We start from the raw sequence: 25759 nt of genomic DNA on the forward strand, positions 1-25759 counted from the left end.
TAAATAACTCAAAATTCAACCCTGAAAAGAGCCATTCCTTAAGAAAAGTTACAGTGGTGTACGAGTTTCACTTTGACTCACTGTATATCCCTACATATTATAGATCAAACCTTCCCTCCTAATGGATGACAGTGCATCACTCTCAAGGCAGATCTAAATTCTTGGACGCCAAAAATGAAAGGCTGATCAAATTATTGGGCAAGCTTTTGGTTGCCAAGTTTCTTTAATGCCATCACTCATTAATCACTGTCCTGGGAACTATTTGTTGCAATTAACAACATCTATGCACTATGTCTGTTCACAATTGTTCATAAATGATATGTGCTTTATATGCTGTTGATTTAAAAAGAAAATTTGCCTTATGCCTCGAATTCCTAATAACCTGTCATAATATTAGATAATGAGTAAGCAGGTTATGATTAAAAATGAAATGCAGTGGTTTAAAAAGACAACAAACGTACCTTTATTCACACGTACGTTATATACACATATAAGGCACGCATAATCTTTCACGTTATATACAAACAATTTGTTATTCTTTGATAATATAGATTACATCTACTGAACATCAGTTGTAAGCACAATACAATATTTTATTTTGAATTCTCTGCTAAATGTTATAGATCAACATCAAATTCATTTAAGTCTTGGAGTGCTAAATACAAACATTTCTGGGTCAGATTGTGAAATGTAAATATAGTTCTACTTTTCATTCTCTTAAACATCATTACCTTATATGGCATATAAATCTTAAATTCAAAAACTTAACATTTACAGGGTATATTTGATAGATCTTCAAGGTTATCCTTATTCAGAAGAACTAACAGGTAGCCTAAGATGATACTGAGGTAAGTCATGATAACAATGAAAATTGAAAACATCAGAAGGAATTCTAGATATATCAGGCCTCATGGTTTGTAAACGTACATTTAAAAAAATGTATCAGTGACTCAATTAAATGTCAAAAAGCCAAAAATGAATTTAAAGGATATTCATGGCACACCAGAATTTTAAAAGGGCAAAAGGTACCAGTAGCTTACAATCTACATTCCTACAATTGAAAGATGGTAGATTATTTGTCAACCGGTCTGCATGGGAAATGTCACCATTGTTATTACCAGCTTTCAGTACTAATGTCTTTCATAACTCTTCAAATGCTAGCTGAACAATTTTCAAACCCTCTGATCAAGGAAAATCCGTGAATACAAAAGTACCTAGATAAATTTGATGCATTTAATCTAGCGTTAATTGTAGTTTAATAAATGCAGACCATCTCAGAGTAAAATAAATTCATGTAACATATATTCACATACAACATAGTACCTATTTTATAATAAATGTATGTAAAATATAGCCTATATTAAAGAAAATAAAAAACTTGCAGAGCATGAAACAGAAATGCTGCATTTTGTTCGAAACAGCACTCATGTTAATGAGATCAATGCCAACAAGTACACAAATTTTTGACATGGGACACCAGTCATTTCTCTGTTGCATTGCACATTGAAGGTTTCTAGTGAGTGTTCTCACCCTGGAAATGCTCCATTTTATTTTTAAATCACAGAATACATTTCTTTTTCTCTTCCTTCTCGTGTAAACATAGCCATCCTTGGACATCAGGTTAAAAAAAAAATCTAACCCTTTGGTATACCGTAATAAGAAGAGTCTTGTTCAGTAGCAGTTCACTTCTGAGGAAGAGCATCAAGGGCTTCATGAAACTTTCAAGTTTTACTCTATCAGTTTGCACAGCATAAACCCAAAAGATCATCCTCTCTATTATTCAGGGTTGTGAAGGCATTGACTGATACCAGATAAAAAGAAATTTAACAATGATGTCCATTACAGAAGCAGAAACAATTATTCCAATTAACTATGTACATAAACAAGTTACCTCATTGGAACACTGTCATGAACATGATTATAATCAACAACTGGTTCCCAGGAACACGAATACTTGAAGTTCTCAAATCATTGCCACTATTGCAGTCAGACTATTTTTATACAATACTGTCATACCGTAGGAAAACAGTAGACCTTGTATTCGCAGTAAGACAACTACAAGAGCATCGTTATGAGTAGGGTAAAGATCTGCCAATGTCCTTCTTGGACTTGGAGAAAGCATATGATCATGTGTCGAGAAGCAGACAATAGAAAGAGCGAGGGAGATGTACTATGGAAGTGTCAGTTGTGTGAAAGTAAGAGGGAGAGAACAGACTGGTTTGAGCAAAACAGTGGATTAAGACAAAGAAGTGCTCTGTCACCTCTGCTTTTCATTGTAGTAATGGACGAGTTAATGAGAAAAGTGACAAGGGAAATTGAGGAAGAAAAAATGAAAGTGATGAGGTTGAAGAAGACTTAATAATCTCAGAAGAAGGGATGAGGATATCCAGGAACAGTTAGACGCCTGGAAAGCTGAGGTGGAACAATACGGAATAAAATTTAATGCCAAAAAGAGCGAGATTGTGATCGCAGCTAGAAAGGGGAGAACTATGAGAGGGATATTACTTGGAGAGGAACAGCTTCGGAAGGTAGAGAGTTTCATAGAGGAAAGTGGAAGAAATTATAAGGAAATAATAGAGTGTGGAAGACAAGCAGGAGCATTCCTGAAGAGTGTCAGAAGGCTGGAATGATATATAGGATGTAATCTGTACCTGTTCTTACATATGCAGCATAAACTTTGGTAATGAGGCAGAGAGCCATGACTAGGGTACAGGCAAGTGAAATGAAATTTCTGAGAAGTAAGATAGGAGTAACAAAAATGGATAAGAGGAGAAATGAAAAGGTTAGAAATATTGTAAAAGAGGAGCTACTAAAGAACAAGATAGGGGCATCTAGACTTAGATGATATGGACACATGAAGATAAAGGCAGAGGAAAAGACACCCAGGAGGATACAGATATAGAGATAACAAGAAAATGACAAAGAGGAAAGACCAAGAGACAGGTGGATAAAAGGCGTGGAAGAGTGTGTGTGCAGAGAAGAGGAGAGGACTAGGCAGAGTGAAGAGGGAGAAGTGGTGGGAAGACAAAAGGAGATGTTCCAAGCAGACCTGGCCAACAGCTGGAAACTGCATATTATGATAATGATGTTACATCATACTCTTACAGCGAGACTATTTCAAATGTCTATTCATTGAGAAATAGAAGTGCGGGTGTGAATACAGACAATAAAGGTACAGTCATTCCTTTGCAATATGTTTAATGCCTCCATTTCTTTTATGAAAATCTGATAGAAAAGGGCTAGGACTGAGATACAAGAGCACATGTCTCGAGAAGCTCAAGGGCTTCCATTTCTTTCTGATGATGCTCAAGAAGAGTAAACATGCTTGTCATCACGCTGGTACACAGAGGTGGTGACCTCTGTCTTAAAGTACAGCCCCGACGTTTGCCCATCATGAAAATGGAAAACCACAGAAAATCACCTTCAGAGCTGCTGACAGCATGATTTGAATTCAACCCATACCATCTAGCCATCTTACTAAGTGTATAGTTAAATTGTTTACCAAAATTAGTAAGTATGTTCTTATATGATAAAATGTGTGCCTCTGTTGGCTTTGAATGATACTAGAACTTCTGCTGCATTTTGTCCTGAAAAGGGGTTACCGGTACATTTAAGTGTAAACAATGAGTGCTGGAATCAGATCTCACAACTTTGAATGCAGGTTATAAATACCTAACCAATTGCTACTGCTCAGCCAGCCTCACTTGGGAGAAATAAACACTTACCAACAGAAGTACAGTCAAAACTATTGATTTATTACAAAAAGTACAAAGTGAATTACGTAATTCCAGAATTGTACAATAGTATATTATAACAGAAAATCACACGTGGATTTTTACAGAAAACCTCCCCAGTTCTGTCTCTGTTTATTTGCAAGAGTAAGCAGTTCTTTTTGCTTTATAGTTATACCTATGAACATATTTATTCCAAAAGAACAAATCGACATCAGAAACCAAGTTCCAGTTCGGTTTTATAAATGGAAAAGAGTACGAGTTCGCCAAGTTTTTCAAGATAGAAATACTCAGAATTGTTAATAACTTCACATTTTTAATAGTAAGTGAACCACCTCGAATTGGATATGTGGATGAAGTCATACTGACTTGCAGTACAGGAACACTTTATGCCTAGCGTCTTATTACTAACATCGCAGTTTGCATTTCTATAGACTGCTACTATAATACATGGGATTTGAACATGGTCATCAGTGAGAATGTTGGCATTTAACATATATCTTTTAAAATTGATATCGAGAATTCAATGTTTGTTTTGATATTTACATGCACATGCCTGAAGTCATGTAAATAGATGGCAAATGCTGTTTCTATGTTTAACTTGAGGAACCTGGGTTATTCTGTATTCTGAACTCTATTTTGAAATTTTGTCCAGCTTGTTCTGATGTGCTGTATGTACTGAGAACATTAAAAGAAAACACAGAATTCGCTTTCAGCAAATCCTTAGTAAACACTAAGTATGAACATATAGAGAATACATTCACATATATTCTTTACATTGGCCTTAAAGAACACACATTTAATAATCCAGAACAGTTTAATTTATAAAAATGTAGAAAATCACTAAAAACAAACATTCTTAATCACAGATAATAATAATAATAATAATAATAATAATAATAATAATAATAATAATAATAATAATAATATTGGCTTTACGTCCCACTAACTACATTTTTACGGTTTCCAGAGATGCCGAGTTGCCGGAATTTAGTCCCACAGCAGTTCTTTTGCGTGTCAGTAAATCTACCGACACGAGGCTGACGTATTTGAACACCTTCAAATACCACTGAACTGAGCCAGGACCGAACCTGCCAAGTTGGGGTCAGAAGGCCAGCGCCTGAACCGTCTGAGCCACTCAGCCCGGCATTTGCAGATAATTAAAATCCCATGATCTGTACAAGACTTCTAGATGTAAAAGCTGCCAATTCAGTTTTTTGAAATATTTTAGTGATATATGTCATTATGCATGCAATAAATAGCTCTTTGAAAATCTCCACTTGATACAAATATTTGCCCTTTAAAGCAAATGCCACCAATACCAACCTACAGCAAGCAGAAACTTTGAAGTTTCTAGGAGCCAAAGTTCCTCATGCACCACACATGGCAGTTTGGCACCTTATTCTGTATAGCTTCCACAGTTCTAGCAATTTGGAACGGAATTCATAAATTTGTTTCTAAACCAGACTTTTACAAGGAAAAAGTAGGTATTAAATCAGGAATCGTCAAAATCTTTGTTTTGATATATCATAAATACTTTGTTCTTCAGTTTTTGGTTGTAATAAGGCTTTGTACTACTATTACCAACACAAAATACTTTATTAAACAGATGAAACAACTCCTTTATATTTCTATCATATGGTCCTGAATTGGCAATTGCCAGTAGGTTTAGGTTGCAACATAATAAGTCCAAAATTAAATCCTTTCTTTACTGTGAAAATAACAGTTGTATGTTTATTTTATTTTCAGTTATGTGATTCTCAAAACCTTTCTAAATTAGTTTAATACACACAAATACAAACCAGAAAGCAAAGCAAATTTTCTCCTTTCCTGAAATTGTTGATTTCGACTTTACAGAGTTCACATCTAGATGCCTCATATGACCACCTCATACAGAGCTTCCTTTCTAACTGCACTGTTAGAAATGGATTCACAGTGTTTAATGTTCCTCAGTTGCTAGGATCATATCTGCATGTAAGAAACATTCCAATGAGCTAGTTTATTTACTGTTTAAGAAAGTGTAGCATTTAATTCTGTATAATTTTATCATCGGCAGCCCTGAAGATGGTTTTCTGTACCTTAATTATCAGGCCACGGCTGCTTCCTTCCTACTCCTATCGTCGCCATAAGACCTATGTGTGTGTGCGATGTAAGGTAAGTTGTTAAAAATATATAGGCCTACTGTACATTTTGTCACAGTGGAATTAAATTAGGATTATCATAAGTCATGGATTTCATCACCAGTCTGCGATTTTATAAACTAAGAAGAACATCCAGGCCAAAGAGACAAAAGCCCACAATATTTTATTGTGGAAGTTCACAAGTTTTTAAGCTCAACTTCTGGTAACTTGCAATTGCATGAGAATCTTCTCTTTGACCAGGTTGTAAAATGAACATATTTTTGGCAGACACAAATGTTCAAAATTTTGAGAATATTATGTCCAGCAAGAAATGGTAGTTTGTTTTTGAGGAATGTCTTTCTGAAGAAGAATATTCTGGACTGCTCAAAATTATAGGGTATTATTTCTCTGTTCCTGGACATATTATGAATGTAGAGATGGTGTTTTCTCTTAAGCTGGTCCAATGTACAGAAGAAAGTAAACATGTTAACACTAACACCTGTAAATTCAATGCTGCAAGTACAATACAACATGAAACAAGCAAGCTGTTTAGTTTCATTGGCTCATTCAAAAGTAGCAAAGTTCCTTTCTTCTGTTCTTTGTTCTGAGAATTCAAGTGCTTAAGTACACATTTTTGTGGAAATATGTATTCTCTCCTCTTTACATGAAGTTTATACAAACATATTAATGTTGTTTTCTTATGATAAATGCTTCCTTATATTGGCTGTACTGAAAAGTAAATTATGACCTTATTTCTATTTCTTACATTTTTTTGTGATATCTGAAGCCATCTCTTTTCAGTTTCAACTCCGTTACTTTGTAACTGTCAGGTTCATCAGTCTGCCAAAACTAATTTTGAGTAATAAATTTATAACTGCCTGAAAAAGAAAACTATTATACTTGAAATGGAAAGTTGTTTCTTTCTAAACTTCACCGAAACCTCACTAGTGCATTCCTCATAAACATGTTTTCCCGCATAGCACGTCGTAAATTTGAAGTCCCGATTCTAATCATCATGATGATTTTTGCTGTTTAAAGGGGCCTAACATCTAAGGTCATCGGCCCCAGATTCTAATCATATTAAATCTATATAAAATTACCTCGCTTTATCACGGCAAAAATTTTCGCTATTGCCGCTTAGTATGATCACATTTTTTGAAACCCTGAAAATGTTATTTGTCATCCCTTGTGAAAGTAATGTGATTGCCAGCTTGAGTAAGAGCCCTTGCCAAAGTTGCGTGATAATGGGAAAAGGCCACGAATTCCTGAACTTCACTGGATACATAAGTTGCACCTTCGGGGAGCAAACACTTAGTCTCAGGAATGTTTAGTTTTGTTTGCCGAGATTATGGAATAACACAGACAGCCTGTTTGTGCTTGTATTTTGCATTCCGTTCAGAAGTTAGATGTTAGAAATTTATTTTGTGCCAAGTAGTTCAGTGAAGGGTAGTGAATAGGTATTTGTCGCATGGTAGCCTACATCTGAATTAGGAGCATAATCATGAAGTTGACTAGCATGGTGCCTATATGCCTTGTGACAGCCCACTTATGGATATGGAAACAGTTGGAAAATTCCTTACTAATGAAGACAAAATTAAAAATATTTCAGAAAGTGGACTGACATCTGCATCATTAAGTGTGCAGAGGTTGCGCAAATGTTGAAACTTGTCACCTATGAGTATCGACTATCACTCAAGTTGGTCAAAGTTTTGTCAGGATTCAAAATGACAGCCAAAGTAATTCTCTCACTTTCATACATGGTCAAGTGTAACCTCCAATTCATTGTGTAAGAGTATGACCAGGAAATAATGTTTAATAACCCACATGTCCAAAATATAAGGCTTCTACTAACATTTGTTTAGGAAAGAGTGTGATCTACAATAAAACGTTTATATTTTTGTGGGCCCCTGTGCAAATGTTTTCATATTTGTAGTCGGGTGTTTTTCACACCTTTCAATACACTGTTATTTTATAACCCCCAGCAGAAATGCTTTTAATATTTGTTCTCTCGTGTTCTTCACATCTATTAATACTCTCCTCTCATCTTTTGAAACAGATATAGTTTTCACTGTACCCACAGATATATGATGTAAAATGTAGTCATGGTGGTAAAAATCATATCTAGTATTTCCATATCCCTGTTGGACAGTTTTTATTTGTGTATTCAGTAGTATGTTTTCTCATGTAACACATTTTTCCTTGTTCCCTGTAGAAATGTCTTAATGAGGTTTTACTGTATAATATTGTTACCATATGCTTTCTTTTCCAGGTAGTTTCAAGACTAATGAAAGATCCGAGTATATATATATATATATATATATATATATAACACACATGTAGAAAGCAGCAGACACTTCAGGCATCGTGAACTTTTATGAAAGCCCAAAAAAGTAATGGTTGCTTGAAGTCTTGCTGAAAATGGCTCCTTATCTAGTTTATTACTCAAAGTTTTGTTAGACTGAAAAACCCAACAGTTATTTATATTTAAAAGAAAAACATTGACATATCTATAATTCCTTGTCTCTGATTATGTGACTACAAATCTAGATATCGTCACCCTTTTCTCTCAATATAAATCATTTTACATAATAATCCATATAATTCTAGCATTACTTCTTTACATTACTAATACTATATCACAGCCTTTTTGTAACTTCTCCTTGAAATATTAAGAGTTTCAAGACTAATGAAAGATCAGAGTACACATATTATATATATATTAGCACACATGTAGAAAGCAGCAGACACTTCTGGCATCGTGAACTTTTATGAAAGCCCAAAGAAGTAATGGTTGCTTGAAGTCTTGCTGAAAATGGCTCCTTATCTAGTTTAAGAGGAAGAAATATATTTCTGATCAGACCTAAGGCATTTTTGGCCATTTATTCTAACAGTGGAGCAATTGATGGATGTGCAAAGCTAGAGAGATGTGATGTTCAAAACTCTTAGACAGGATAATTGGTTTAGGACTGATTAAGGGCCGTTCTCAAAATTCCCACGTCTCTAATCTTTCTTGTATTTGTTAGAAACATCAGGATTACTTCAGGTCAGGTATTCATTTAGTGCTGTGATTTTTCTCAACAAGGTATCCTTCTTATTACATTATAACCTAGTGGGGTTTTATCTTCCCCTATTGCATTTTATTACCTAGGTAAGCCACTGCTTTCCATATGCACCTGTGTTGCAAAATTTGCTATGTTTAATTTTCATTTTAATCTTGGTTTTGTGTTTACACTTTATTCATCTCATGTTCTACATATTTTTCGACATTTGTAGCACATCAAGCATAAACCATAAACATAAAACACTTTAATACCGTACATTACATTTCCTTCTGACCCAAGTACAAATATTTAAACAAATTTAACGGTAATATTTGCATCATATGTAATTATATACCAAGTACTTTGTGAATTATATGACAGGAAAACCATTGTGTACAAAACTGGAAAAATGTTTGGAAGTTTACAAGCCTACAAAAATGCAGGAAAACCAATGTGTACAAAGCAGTGTGACTTTCAGTCTTCCAAACACATTACGAGTAGTAACATAATGATTATCCAGCAAGTTATTTACAGTATCAGAACACAAAGCAGCAACATGCCTGCAGTGTGTTTCATTAAAACCAACTGCACAAAATATCAAAAAGAGATTGAACAGGTACTGCCAACTCTGTTCAGGAAATTTTTGTCCATTTATGTTTTGTTCTTTATACTACTGTACCAAACAGCAGATATTGTGATGTTTATCTCTCCACAAAACCAAATATTTTCTTTACCAGTACTTAATTTAAACATTTTCCTTCCACAATTGCAATGCCTTTCTATATTCTGCAAAAAAATTTATTGCCTCTTGTCTCTTTTTGCTAACCTAACATTGTTAATATGACAATCATACACATCTTAAATGCAAAGAACACAGTAAATACATGTTTTTGGTCAGTCTTCGATAAAACCACCTGATCAATTACATAACTGTGTTCTTGAAACAAATATGTAACTACGTAATAATTCAGATCTTTGTAAAAAATATATATGTAAAAAATAACTACTATTTATATAATGAATTGTCATGCAACATCTTTCTAGAAGTCCTTGAAGGGTGGAAATGTTATACAGCACCTGGGGACATCAGTATCTTCATTCTAACTCACAGCCAACAATTCTGAATGTTCCCCTATAACCACCACACTCTCAGTTAATTTATGTCTTCTTGGTCTGAATATCAGTCAGTACTGTATTCAGTTCCAAGATCTGATAGAATGTTCACCATCATTCTTATTCTTAAACAGAGCTGCACAGCAGCTTCTCTCACACTATATGCAAGTCACATTTTATCAGAGAAATGAGAGACAATTCTTATTATGAAATAGATTCTTACTATTTAACAATAATTTGAAAAAAAAAAATCAGAAACTAAGCATGTTCATGCTGTTAGTGCCTTTGTAAAGCAGTCTGATGTCTTTATTTATTATTCAGGATTATAAAATGAAAAATAAAACATAACTGCTTTTATATAGCCAAGTTCAGGTACGAATAGGAATTACAAGCATCAGTACGGTACTTCAAAGTAATGGTACCAAATTTTTACTAAGTACAGTATATTAAGATAACTTTTATGTAAGATTCAATTTCATAAATACATTCCCCATTTCCCTGACTTATTTAGTATATCCAAAGAAACTGAACACTTGGAGAAAAATTTAAATTCCTAATAATTAATACCAATTTAACATTCATTAAAATATAAATATTTCACAACTATAACAAAATATTTCATATACAAGATCCCAACTCTTAAAGCTACTTTCTTGAAAATGCTTTGTGGTGACATAAGTACGGTACCTTAGATGGTGGACAAACATGCATAGAGTGATTGATTCCATTTTACTACCCACCATCTCTTGTCATGTTTGCCTAATTCCAGAACAGCACACCTCTACTAATTTCTAAAATATTCCCTTAATTTTCAACAGCATTCCCCAATTTATGCTTGAAAAATAATTTAACAAATAAATTGTAGACTTTGTAAAGAACAGAATAAAACAGAACCAAATTTAGCAGACAGTAAATAATGCAAGTCAGGCAAAGAGAGGGTTAACATTGGAATTGGATGCAAATGCTTTTGGTCAAGGTCTCTAGCATGAAAACATTTAAAATATTTAAAGGTGCAGTTGAGTCCACACAGTGAAGTGAATGTAGACTACTTGTTAGTGGTTGAAAAATCATCTTTATTCTTCTGCTGTTGTTCCTTTCATTTGGCCCATGTGTTAGAAATGAACAAATTGTCAAGGCTTTAATATTGTGACAATCTGTTTCTCCTGAAAGTTAAAAGGTTGGTAATTTATCTTAATGCACAATGCATTGTACTCTTAATCAAAACCATGGCTACCCTGAATGACTTCAGCAGAAAATTACATTGGTTCACAGGATTTTAATTTTCAAAGACATATTAGGCTACAGTAGGTATTTAAACCATTTTAATCTTCTGACAAGAGTTTTTAATATGATAAGGATTAATTCATGGGTAGCCAATTTACAAAAATTCTTACGTCTGCTGAGAAATGCTGAAGTTAATTTTGAATTTCAAATTGATTCATGGGTTCAAACCTGAGGCAAAAGTTTAGTCTGTGTGCCATTCAGTGCTTGAATCACAAAACATTCAAGATGACAGACAATCCAGTTTGTGAATTATGCAACACACAGTAGTTCAGTTTCTTTATGATTAAAAGTTTATAAATGATTATTAATAATAACAGTAGTATAAACATAAAACTGGTTATACTAATGTAATAATACAAAACCTAACCTAAAATACTTCAGATGAAAAATTCTATTTTGGTGAAATTAAAGCTTTATCCTCATTGGGAGTTTTTATTTCGGAGCCCACCGAACCAAGCACCATTAAGTTAAGGCTGTTAGATGAGGTGTACGTAGAGGATCTGCACAGCAGATTTCCTCACAGTAATAGACCATGTTTTGCAATTTGTTTTACAAAACTGTGTGATGTTTTCTTTCCTTGTGAATGTTACTCGCGATTGCAACTGCTCCACCCTGGATGAACCTTACAAAATTATCACCAGCAAGAGGTCCAAGGGCATATAGTCCAGAAGGTGCTCGTTTAACAGCATAGGTGAAGAGATCAACGTCCACAGGATTTGATCTACAGTCAATTGGCTGTGATGGTACAACACCTAAATCCCCACCAAGGTGCAGGAAACTTAGATCAGGACGAGATCCAATAAGGATTGCAGCAGCAGACACAGTACGTGAAACCACCTTACCATCAGGACTCTCTATGTACACTATGTGGTCCGGAGTTATCTCCAGAATCTTGTGCTCTGGTAGAGCAGTGTAACAGGAATAGTTTTCTCCTCCATCAGACATCATCTGGTACACCTGAAACAGTAGAAATAACAATTTAAGATCTATAAATGCAAATTAAATTATGTGTTTTGATATGTTAATTAGGATCTAAGCTCAACCCACTAGAAAGGTTTTAGTAAAATGAACAGGCAACTATAGTGCTATTAAAACAATGTGCGTGTTCTGAGAGTTCGCAGCACTTGGCGCCGAGCAAAGGAGTGGGAGCGCTGTGTTGCCACATGATCCGGCAGGAGTTACTACATCACAGTCAACAGCTCTCGTTCTGCGCTAGGCTCTGCGGAAAATAATATCCATTAATGGCGATCATGAAAGAGTTAGAAAAACGTTAAATATCATTGCTATTATTGCAAGATGGCTCAGCAGTAATTTTATCAGCTCAAATATCGTAAGACAAACTCCTCATTCCCCTTCCTCATAGGCTTTAATGAGTCGGCTTTTGCCCGGTGTTGATAACCTGTCATGTGATGGTCCAATTACATCCACTCCCTCTCTTTCCCCTTCACCTTCTTCCCAAGGCTCCTTTTCTTTCTTTTCTTTTTCTTTCCCTATTCTAATTACTATAGCTTGAGAAATTTTAAAGCTGCTGCTGTTCTTTCTACAACTTTGTTAACGTCTGTCAGTGGGCCTCAATTTTTCCCTTCAGCCTCAAAATATTCCTGTAAGGCACATACCATATCGCGAGCTTGACCACGAATAGCGAAGCCATACCTCCCCATTACGCTTGCCTTTTTTCTAGGTGAATGAATTCTAGGTCGCCCTCGTTGTTTAGCGGTGCTCTGAACGGGTTGCAACATTTTGAGTTCAGTAAATGAGACGGTGTTAAAATTACACTATACTACACAATACTATAATTTACACTACACTAGAATGCCAGCCTCGATAACGATACACTTATTAACACGAACACAACAGCACTATAATATTTAATTGATTTAAAAAACACACTATACAGACAATGATATCTCTCAAAGTAGACATTGTTAGCCCAGCCACATGTGCTACGGTATACTATAGTAGCAACGTGGAACTCGGACCGACCGACTCTCGAAGCTTTAAGACAGCGGGGGTAGGAAAAGGGAGAGTGCATGCCGAGCTGGGATTGGCTGAAATGGGAGGCGTGTACTGGTTGCCATAGTAACTGCCACCTCCTACTACCAAGCTGAGAGCTGTCAGAACATGCACATTGTTTTAATAGCACTATAACTAAATAAACTGCAGCAAAAATACCCTTTTTTAACAAAGGCAAGTTCTTAGAATTGATTTTTGTAACTTGTCTAAGTGAGGAATTATTCAAGTGGATGTTTTAGAGGAACTCTGATTTTGTATATTTAATTTTATTTTTAAATTCAAGCGAGATAAGTGGAAAAATAAACATTTGAGCACATTTTTATTGGTATAATATCTTCTGTAGTTAAATTTGTTTATGGTGAGAGTTTCTTTCTATCTTGTAAAATCATTTAGACATAAACATGGTACATTCTTCAAACAGGTGTAGTGACCATGTGAAATAACAAGGAAGAATTAACTTCAGTCTAATTACCTATTTTCTTTCACTAGTAGTCTTTCTTGTCTCCTAAAATAATTTTACAAGGTCTATTATGCATTTGTGGCTATGACTTATTTGTTTAATATGAAAGTGCTTAAATAAATATGATCTTTAAAACTGTATTAATTTCCACACTTTCATAAATTTATTTCAGTATGTTAAAACTCATCAATATACAAAACTAAGAAGAGTCTTCTACTTAATCCACAAATTAGTAAAGACTTGAAATTTACCAACTCTAACCAATACTTTCTTGCCTTCCTCATAATTGGATCCCTGGGGAAATTCTAGGACAATCTCATAGTTAATTGATAGAGGCACCTGTTTTTGGCAATGTGAAAAATCATAAAATTTTGTGAAATTTTACAAATTTGGCTCAAAATTCAAAACTACCAGAGGAAAATAGCAAAATAATTGATGAAATAATCTGGGACCACATAGTTTGAAGTTAACAGAGGAGATTCGAGGTGATTTGTAGCAATAAAATCCGAAAATCGATGCCACAATCTACTTTCCACCCCCTTTGATACAAAATGAAGAAAAATATATAGTATTGAGTATCGCTAACTTTGCTTCCTCTGAAACGAGATATTCATCAATGCACGTTTGTGTCACTGTGAAAAACCTGAACCCCTTAATGGAATCTGACACAGGAAAAGTTTTAATTTCTTCTCTCAGTAAACTCTTAATCCAAGAAGTACAATGAAATGTTATTTAAAAAGTGATGGGTCTCATCTAATAAAGCAAATTCCCATCCTACAAGAACTTTCAACATTAGAATATCATTAACCACACACAGTTTTTAGGGATCTAGTTTGTAGTTCATGTAGAATAGGTGAAGACACTGATGTGATTGCCATTGTATTGTAAAATAATAAATAATGGATTATAATGGATTGTAAAATAATAAATAATGTCCAACAGGAGAACAGCTATGACTCGCAGCATTATGGAACTCATGGCATCATTCTTTCTCAGAGAAATGTGTAAATTTTTTACGAAGGCTAGGCCATACTTGATAAAGTGACAGGACAAAATTTTATGTGATATGTGCTTTCAGCAGAAACAGCTCTCACGTTTCTTGTACATAAAAAGAAAACTTGTGATTTTATTGCAAATATGCAATCAGCCTATCAACTATCCTGCGGTTTAGCTTTTATTGCTGAAAAGTGGAAATGCAATTTAGTGGGTTTTTTATTTTTTATTTACAATTTGCTTTACGTCGCACTGGCACAGATATGCCCTATGGCAATGATGGGATAGGAAAGGGCTAGGAGTGGGAAGGAAGCATCCATGGCCTTAAGGTACAGGCCCAGCATACAATTTAGTGAACTTACCGACAAAATAAAATTTAAATTGCAAAAGATACACGGAATAAGTTTTTTTTTAAATAACTAAATTAGGCAAATATTTTCACCATACACAGGTATGTTTAATAATAGGCAATCATGCCTCTGGTATCAGCCTGAAGTTTAAGGGCTCCTCTTCAAAAATAATTTTCAATAATCATTTATAAATCCAAACTGAACTATCTGTTTTGTTATGCTAGGCTTTAACTTCAAGCTAACAGAAAGGACTGTTCAAAAAAAAAATGTTAATGCAGTAAAAATACTTTGAATACCATCTTACTAGATCTAAAACTTGCATCACAAAGTCAATGTCATTTTATCATAATGAAAAAAGGATCAGGAAAAATAACTGCTCCAATTTTAGAGGATGTAAATTGGCAAAAATTTGAGAGAAAATATTTCACTGTCATACTTCTGAAGAATTGTGCTGATAGAGCAGCAAGCTTGCAGAGGCCAAATGAGCAGGCAATTGAACTTACCACAGGAGAAACAAAGACAATTTAAGAAACATTCATGCTCCACATTTGTATGAACATGATTATTAGTGAGGTTAGGAGTTTGTATGGTACAGTAATTCTTTGTAAGTCACTATGAAGATAAAATCTATTGTGAAGGTGCAACAGTAACACTTCAGAATGTCAGCAAAACAAGCTTAAGAATGCACCACTATAACCCTTATTGCTATTATTACTATGAACATACAAATTATATTGCTGTTTTTTTTTCAAATGTTTACATCCTTGTATAACTAATACAGTACCTGTTTTAGGGTGCTCTTGTTATTTTCATTACTATGCTATGGATTGTGGATGTATCTAATAAGCATCGTATATGTACAAGCATAAAAACAGTCAATGTGAGAAACTGTAACAAGGACAGAAATAGATGTCCCAAACCTACAGAAAGGGAATTACTGTATTCCAACTCTTTTACAGGAAGGTTGTGGAGATACTAGGAGGATACCCACTGATAAATGTTTCTGTCTGTAAAGGGATTTTTGGATAGAATAGCTTTAAAGTAATGTAAGAGAGCGTTACCTTTGAGACTGGTCAAGAATTACGAGAGGTTAAGATGGGTAAAGTTGTACTGAGCAGGGTGGCCATGCGTTAATGGCTATGGAGCCAAGTGTTGCATTCAGGAGATTATTGTCTGTCCTGAGAATGATTTTCTGTGGTTTCCCATTTTCACTTCCAGGCAAATGACAGGACAATTCCTATTCATAGGCCACACCTATTCCTTCAAACTCTTTACCCTGAGTTCATTCACCATCATTCATTTCAGCTTCACTAGCTCTTCAACTGAGGCTGGCAACAGGAAGGGCATCTCATCAAAAAAACATGCCATGTGGTTACATCTCGTCTCATCACCAACTCCATATCTGGAAATGGGACTAAGGGGTAGAGGGGTAGACCTACACATACAAAGGTAAATTACCAGGTGAGTTGACCATGCGGTTAGAGGTGCGCGGCTGTGAGCTTGCATCCGAAAGATAGTGGGTTCGAATCCCACTGTTGGCAACCCTGAAGATGGTTTTCCGTGGTTTCCCATTTTCACACCAGGCAAACGCTGGGGCTGTACCTTAATTAAGGCCACGGCTGCTTCTTTCCAACTCCTAGACCTTTCCTATCCCATCTTCGCCATAAGACCTATCTGTGTGTGTGCAATGTAAAGCCACTAGCAAAAAAAAAAGCATAGGTAAATTTGTCTCAAAAACTGTAATAAAAATTATTTCAAACTTGTTTCTGTAAAGTAGGAACGTCTGCATGAAAGTAGTCACACCCCAGACTTTGGGAAAGGAAGAAAACAGAGCGAGTGTGCATGCACGTGCACTTCTCATGTGCAAATACATTTTAATCTCTACAATATAAAAGTGCTGCATGAAAATGATTGAAACCTTCCATCAAAGATGTCTCAGAAATATCTTTTACCTGGAAGGATAAACATACAAATGTCAGCGTTCTTGAGTAGGCCAGCAGTATGAGCATGGAGATGATGCTAACTCAAAATAAGCTCCAGTTGGGTTGGAGACACAGTCTGCATGCCTGATCACTGTGTCCCAAAACAAGTACTCCACTCTGAACTAAGCAAAGTTAAACACTGTTGGAGGTCAGATATAATGGTGCTTTAAAGCCACCACAAAGCAGTGTAAAATCCATCCATACTGACAACTGGACAAATGGGAATTCTCAAGACCACTCTAGATTGCCCAACCTGGAGAAGTAGCATCCATCAAGAAAGAATACATCATACTGCAATGGAACAGCACACTAGAAGAAAACATAGGGAAAAAATGGCCTGTTACCAACCAACTCCAAGGTTTATCTGCCATTATGGGGTAAGGTGCAAATTGGGTTGATGAGCCATCTGAAGAGACATCAGTAGGATATTCATATTCACTTGCAAGTGACTGGCCATGATTTCTTTTCCCAATAGACCCAGAGGGGATAATCTAACAATATGCAGTCAAATAAATTAAATTCTGTTGGTGCACTAACCTTGTGATATTCAGGATACATATTTTCAGGTAGTTGCTTATCCAGAGTATTATGCCTTCGCCTAAACAAGTGCAAGATTGGCAACGAGCGGAAACGTGCTGCAATGATGGCATCGGCTGCACTCAGTCCAGCTCCAACAATCAACACTGGGTCACAATCCGGTTCTGTTGGCATCCCTAAAGAAGGATTCAGTATTAAGATCAGAGGATTTTGGTTCTACTTTTCATGTGAACAGCAGATGTTGAAAGTGTGACAACAAGCAATACATTTCTTTTCCTTCGAAAACTCTAACTTGATTAGCAAAATACAGTTGCCTGATTGGTTAGAAGCCATAGTTTTTAGTGCTCACTTGTTAACAGTAAGAATGTGGAAAACCTTTTTTCATTCAGTCAAACACAATTTATAATATAAATAATTGTCCTTTAGCTTTCACGACCAGTGTAATACGAATAGTTATATTAAAATATATGAAGTTCTTATTACACAAGCACTCATTTTGTAAGTCTGTACACACAAGAAATGTGACTCAATCGTTAAGTTGACACAAGAAAATGTTACAGAGTGCAATCTTTCCAATTATTTTAATAATGTATCTACTGAATTCAGAAGTTCAGGTCAAGTTTTGCCTTTATAAGCATGATGACATAACATCAATCGTGCTTTGGTGAGATCATCCAGCTGAATTGCTTGTTTACCTTCTCCCAGTGCACACACTTGTCAACATTGCTGGCATTTGCCAGAATCATATTCTGATTATCCCAATTACAAATACTCTTCTAGCACCCATACAAATCAACAAAAAAAATGATGAATCTCTCATGTTCACAAAGGATATAATCCTCAGCACCAATTTTCAAATGCATTGGCCACAAGTAAAGTATTTAAGCAAAGTCATACATACCCTCACGGTCTTTCCCATGACGGTCAACCAGTTCATCCAACTTTATTTCCAATGTTCGTAGATCATGCAAAACCCATTCAGGATTGTCCATCTCTCCTGGAACTTGTAGGCGGTTAGGAAGATCAATCGAACCCGTGGCCAGAACCACACAGCGGCTTACATAGCAGAACGGTGCATTGCAGTTTGCTGTATCATAACCTTCCACACACCACAAGACAGGAGGACTACATGTCTCCACACCTGTCTCTGGATCAGTGATTTTTTTGTCCTGGAATATACACGATTTCTTTATGCCAATCACTTATAACGCACACAAGACAGATCAATATGACTGCTAATTCTGCAGATATGCAGTAAAAGTAACAAATTTGAATTCTCATGAAAATCTCTCCCATCTTACGATTTGCTCAGAACAGAGATTAAATACAGACAACTATACTGAAAGATTATCATGTAATGAAATTAACTTGAGGAGCTTCCTTAGGTCAAATTATCATAATAATCGATACTATTTTTATTTTTTTCACTCTCTTAGCACCAAATCTGACAAGATGTTTACAATGCAATTTGTGTTCAACACCTTTATATTTTATATTTGTCATTTGATAACTTTTAAATATAAAAATGTTCAGGTTTATCTATGCTGTATCTTAGGCTCTTCAATCAACATAGCATCAACTGTGATGTATCTGATACTAAAATGATATTTAAAAACATCTGTTTAGGAAATCCTGCTGTTACAAACAGTCCCTTAAGTTCATTCATAACATCTTCAATAATTTAATTTCATAATTTTGTGTCAAGGTTTAATAATTTAAAAAGTGATCAAAACTATTGCCCTAATATACTCATGTACAATAGGGTTCAAACTGCTTGGATATTTATAAATAAAAAATATTTGCAAATTCACAATCTCCATTTAATGCTTGTCAATATTTTTCTTTTTGTGATTTAAAAGAATCTTGAACACTGTAAGGAATGGTAAAAGTTAAGAGACTCTTGAAGGTAGGAAAGAAATATCTCAAAGTGGTGCTATATGTATTCACGAAAGGTAATGCATATGTATACTACATATTTATGATAGGTTCATAAATCTTGTAAGTCACCATTTGATTCATCCAGTCAACTATAATAGTTTACCGTACACATTATTTAGGAACAGACTCATCCGTAACACCTTCACCCCCGAATCCAACGTAAGGCAGATAACATATTGCCAGTGCCTTGAGAAGTTTGATGAGAAAATTTCAAACTTCAAATTTCAATATGCGTTTAGAGTCTTAGTTTTACCAATAGTTCATATTTGGAGCTAATACCTTGTATGCAATGTGGTTTGACACACTCACTCTCTCTCTCTCTCTCTCTCTCTCTCTCTCTCTCTCTCTCTCTCTCTTTTGATTACTACTGAGCCATGAATTTTATCCCCCCCGCCCCTTTTTTTTTAAAATCTTGGTGTATGTTGGTGTGCTAATTAGCTAGTTTGGTATCTATTTAATTATGCTTATGTCTTTTGCATCACACCCTCCAGTGTGTTATAATACTCCAGGGTAAGCCTCGCCGGGCTGCATTTTGAGCAGATCACTTGTCTTTCATCGACCCAAAGACCGTAAGGGGGCATGGGAGGTAAGATGTTAAGGTTTTCATAATGCTGCTAGGATAATGGGAGGAACTAAGAAATGGTGATGGAAAGCCATGTATCTGGCATCTTTGGTTTGTGTGCTGATAACAAGCAAGCTTGATCTTAAGCTATCATTGTGAAACGTACTTTGAAACTAAGTGTAACTTCTTTTAAATTCGACGTCTTGTTTTAAAGTTTTCATTAGCTATTGGTGGGCACTTCAGCCTTCGTTATCGATGTTTGCCTTGTAGTCACGGTAGGAGTTGAAGAATTCGCTCAAGAGAATGAAATGTAAAGTGCCAGAATGTTCTGGGCGTTCAGTTTGAGAAGCGATGTGATTCACTTGGAATTGTACCTAAATGGGTTGTCAACTCCATATTGACTTTTAGATGATGTATAATTTGAGAAAATTTGTGAACTAGATATCAGCCCAGTAGTCTCATTGTTCGAATATTATCAAGCCAAGTAGTTTACGTTGGTGTTAGTCCTTCTTGTAGGAGAAGAGAATTATATTGCTCCTTTATATGGGGCTGGTCCCCCTTACAGGTGAATTATGAATTATGAAAAGCATGTTAATTCGCAAGCGCTTCCAAACCTGTTTGTTGTTATTAATTTGTAAAATAAATGTTCTAGTCAAGTTGTTAAACCTATTGTCTTGAGCATTGTAGCCTCTGGGTTGGTCCTTACGGTTGTTAGTTCAGATCCTTGGCCCGCACCCCTCTGGGTTGTCCTGCCGGTAGAATTACAATGCAACTACGCTTATCTTTTAACATTTAAAGACCTATCAGTAATGCCTACTTGGCCACGGGTATGTATTGCAAGGCGTAAGTATACTTGCACGACCGTACGTTGACAGGGTGGAAGGAGTACCTTTAGTTGAAGGGCTCTTTTTGCCATTTGTTATGTACAAATAATTTAAAAAAATAGAAAAGGCATCACTGGTGTATGTGTCCGATTGATGGTATGCACCTTCAGAGAGGGCAAAACTCAAACCCCTGATAGGTTAGAAGTCATGCTCATCAGTACATACTTGTAAACAAGTGAAAAAAAAAAAGTGAAAAATTTTTCCAGTCTACTGTATACAATTTCACAATTTCACAATTTCATCATCATCATCATCATCATCATCATCATCTTCTTCTTCTTCTTCTTCTTCATTTCCCGTTTCCAGCTTTCTGGGTCGGGTTGTGAATCAAGGACCTCCATTGCTGCCTGTCTCTCCACCAATCTTCTTTTTTTAAGTACATCTTCTGGTTTTCCTCCCCTCTTCTTTATGCACTCCCACACTGAATCTGTCCACCTCTTTCAGGGTCTTCCTTGTGCTCTCTTTCCTGTTAACTTCTCTGAAAAAGCTTCTTTTTGGCACACTCTTCTCCCATTCTCACCATATGCCCATACCAATTTAGCTTTGTTCTATCCTGTCTTGAAGTTTCAAGATTCCTGTACTTTTCCTGAACTTTTCATTTCTAATTCTATCCCTTCTGGTTTTGCCCTCAGTACCTCTTAGGAATTTCATCTCCGCTGCCTGTATTTTTCTCTCCTCTCATTCTGTTGAAGTCCACGATACAGGTGCATAAGTTAGTATGGGTTCATAATAGGTTGAATAAAATACAGGGTGTTTCAAAAAGAATGTAAGTATTACAAAGTATTATTTTGTCCAAACTATCGATCGCTGCGCCTTGGCTCGGCTATTGGAGAAATGAATACATAGTCTAGTTTATATTAATAGCCGCTAGATGTCAGTTGTCTTCTGTTTTGCTTGGTAACCGTCGTATGTTTAAAATGGCTACTCCGCAGCAGAAATCATTTTGTGTTCTCGAGTTTGCGAAGTGCACTTCCATGATTACAGTGCAGAGACATTTCAGGTTGAGGTACCAAATTGATCCTCGGAATGGGTGGAACATTCGCAGATGGTATCGACAGTTTGTAGATACAGGATGTGTATGTAAAGGAAAGAGTCCTGGCCGCCCTCATGTTCCTGAAGAAAATGTTGCACGAATTGAAACTGCTTTCCAACATAGTCCTTCAAAATCAACTCGTCGTGTCAGTCGGGAGTTACAACTGCCTACAACAACAATTTGGCATGTTTTGAGGCGTCAGTTGTTGGTTATCAAGCTGTACAAGTTACAGCTGTTACAAGCTCTGCGAACTGATGAGAAACGCAAATGTGTGGCATTTTGTAATGAGATTCTTGATGCTATTGACAATGATAACACTTTCGCACAATGCATCGCGTTCAGTGATGAAACAACTTTACATGTTAGTGGTCAGGTGAACAAACACAATGTTTGAATTTGGGGCCTACAGAACCCATATGCAGTCACTGAACATGTACACGATTTGCCCAAAGTCAATGAGTTGTGCGATATCCCGATTATCTGTTTACGGCTCATTCTTCTTTGATGGAAACCCTTGTTAATGGTCAGCAGTATCTTGCAATGTTACAAAACTGGTTCTTACCGAGGCTGCACGAATACAACATTTTTCAACAAGTTGCCAAGTGCGTGAATATCTGAATGAAACTCTACCGAACCATTGGATTGGTCATCAAGGAGCCGGCGACTTAGCATGTCTCAGCTGGGCTCCACGGTCACCGGATTTGACACCCTGCGACTTCTTCCTGTGGTGTTTTGTTAAAGACAACGTTTATATACCACCCCTCCCACAGAACCTGGAAGAGTTGAAGAACTGAATCCGTACTGCCATAATATCAGTGACGAAGGACATGCTTGCCTGAGTATGGGAGGAATTTGACTATCGATGTGATATTGTTCGTGTCGCTGATGGAGGACATATTGAATATCTGTAATCTGAACTTGAGAGGTTCATAAATGTGTGTGTAAAGTTTCATATTCGTACGTCTTACAGTTTAATAAATATATGCATTCGAAATACGTACATTCTTTTTGAAACACCCTGTACTTTCTTACATTTCATCTCTTACATTTTAATTTATAATATAATACTGCATTCAATCAACTGGAATGGTTTTTCACATTCTCATCATAGAACATTACCACAATTATTTTCAGCATCAAAATCCATTCATACCATACAAACTTATTGTGAGTACAGACTTCAGTCATGTATAAAATCATTTAGAAACTAAGTTGAATACAATAATACTCTAGCCTAATAAACAAGTGTATTTTGAATTACAAGTATGTAAAGCGAGGATAAGGAGAGAATCTAAATTTCTGCTCAAACTTTTTAACCTTAACATAAATATATAAATTCTGCCATACATGAAAAATGAACATCAACTCACCACAGTGTTCCCCATATTAAGTGGTCGAACTGATGTAACAACACTACCATTGCGGAAGAACCTGCTCAGACCACGAGCCTCGACATAGTCTTCATAGTACCGAGCCACAGATGACACCAAAGCTCGACTATTTCTGGAGCTAGCTTGTCCACCATCCCAAGTTTCCCATGTTCGGAAATCAAGTCCGGGCAATTCCATCCAACTACCCAAACTGATGGTCAGCACATTACCATCCATTTCCTGAAGTAAAACAAATACATTTCTTTTTTCACAATTACATGCTGAATGAATGAATTAGTAATAAAAATTATTTCCTTCAATGTCACTTAATAGCAGACTGTATCTGAACACAGAAGCAGAAATGTGGTATGTGTTTGTAGGAAATTATATTTTAGCCTATATATTTTTTAAATAAATAAAAATGTCCTTGTGGTTTCAGATGCCACATTCTAAAGGTCAAGTTTCCATGAGACAATAAGTCAGTATAATGAACAAAGGCAATGTTGCATGGTCCATGAGAATTTGTCATTTCTAATAATAATGTTATTTGCTTTAAGTCCCACTAATTACTACTTTTACAGTTTTCAGAGATGCTGAGGTGCTGGAATTTAGTCCTGCAGGAATTCTTTTACATGCCAGCAAATCTACCGAATTTGTCATTTCTAGTAGAAGTCTCTGTACTTTTCATAATGTGCGAGTTGGTTACACAGTTTGGATCATGTGCTTATAAAGCTTGCATTTGGGTACATCACTAGATTCAGTCCCACCACTGCAGCACTGAAGATAATTTTGCAGGGTTTCTCATTTTCACACTATGCAAATTCTGGGGCTGTACCTTAATTATGACCACAGGCACTACCCTCCTAGTTCTGGCATTCTCCTTTCCCAAGGTTGTTGAAACCTTGAAACGTAAGTGCAATTTTAAACAGGTAACAAAATGGAATGGTAAGGAAGGAGGGGGGGGGGGGGAGGGGGATTCTCTCTTTTCATTACATTCCTCCTCTCTTCACAAAAATTCAACAAATAAATAACACAGCTAAACTTGTTATACTATGGCAAGGTGAAGGCATCTATTTAATTATGACAATTAACCCCCATAACCTGCAGAAGTCAAATTTGTAAAATGACTAAAGAAAAAAGAAACATCACTGCACAACTCACTAACAGGTACTGCCAACATCTGTAATTTGTAATTCACTTATTGAAACATCCATCTCCAAAATATAATGGTTAGCACTATTAGCTGTATCTCTGGAGGCCCAGGTTCGATTCCCAGTACTACCAGAAATTTAAGACTGGCAGAAGGGCTGGTATGTGGTTAGAAAGTTACATGCAGCTTACCTTCATTGATGGTGTGCCTGAAAAGAGCTGCATCCCCTCAGAATCAGGACACTAATTTACATTAGGCCTACTTATTGGAACCTCTGGTAAAGGTGCAATCTTGCAAATATTTCTTTCTTCCTTGGACAAAAAGTACTTGGCTACTTACTGATCCTTTGTGAGCAAATTACGGAGAGCTGGGCAGGGTTGTGCCAAAATTACAATTTTTTGGTTTTGGGGGTGAAGAAAGATAAATAACACGTTCAGCTTCAATAGAAGCCATGTTACATTAACAAGGTTCAATTCTAAGCATGTTAAATGATCAAAGGTTTGGTTATGAACATGGATCTATGCAATATCAGTCTTCTGAGTTCTATGTTATGCAAAAGTTACAATGAGCAGGGCACTGGAACAGATGTTTCATAGATATTTTTTGTAGTAAGTACCAGGAAACGGAATATTATCTATGTTTCTGTGTCAATATCCTTAGATCCAGATGGGGACAGAGAAGTCTTTGAGATAAATTTGAGAATGGTGTGTGCAAGCAAAACTTTGCATTTTGGAGGATCTGACTGAATAGCGCATATGAAAGGCAAGGTTGTAAAATGTGTGGTGTTCTGAAGTATCAGACCTTGTTTGGAATTTAACGTGGTGCAAGCAATGAAGTCTTGACTACCAAAGGAAAAAGGGAGTGTAAACAGGAGGCTGAAAGACCTACAGAACTCCACCAAGTAAACAGGATTATAACAATGAAAAATAAAGAATCCAACATTGATTAACCATCGTATGGTGCAAAGATTTTTACGCAAGTTAAAAATTTCCCTCTAACCTACTGAAGATATTCAAATTAAACTTACAGGAGTTATAAAACAGTCACTTGTACATGTTTTAATGTGACACTGAAAACAACACTTGTTTATGTTTTATGCAACAAATTATGACCAGTTTATATACAAAAATTATAGTTCAAAGCAAAAAATAGGAAAATAAAAATATTCAACACTGAAGTATGCAAACGGTCACAGAAC

General features: G+C 35.9%; 1 protein-coding gene across 1 annotated transcript in view; it reads right to left on the reverse strand.

Annotated features, from left to right (window-relative positions):
* Positions 1 to 439: 439 nt before the first annotated feature.
* The window catches only part of LOC136866385 (oxidative stress-induced growth inhibitor 1), a 53779-nt gene continuing 28459 nt past the window's right edge, over positions 440 to 25759 (reverse strand). The window contains exons 5-8 of the mRNA XM_067143288.2: positions 23412 to 23651; positions 18526 to 18793; positions 17625 to 17800; positions 440 to 12246 (exon numbers count right to left, since the gene is read on the reverse strand). Coding sequence (XP_066999389.2) covers positions 11839 to 12246; positions 17625 to 17800; positions 18526 to 18793; positions 23412 to 23651 — 1092 coding nt within the window. The 3' untranslated portion in view covers positions 440 to 11838. The remainder of the gene's footprint in view (positions 12247 to 17624; positions 17801 to 18525; positions 18794 to 23411; positions 23652 to 25759) is intronic.

This window comes from Anabrus simplex, chromosome 3 (genome assembly GCF_040414725.1).
Source record: "Anabrus simplex isolate iqAnaSimp1 chromosome 3, ASM4041472v1, whole genome shotgun sequence".
Taxonomy (NCBI): Eukaryota; Metazoa; Arthropoda; class Insecta; order Orthoptera; family Tettigoniidae; genus Anabrus; species Anabrus simplex.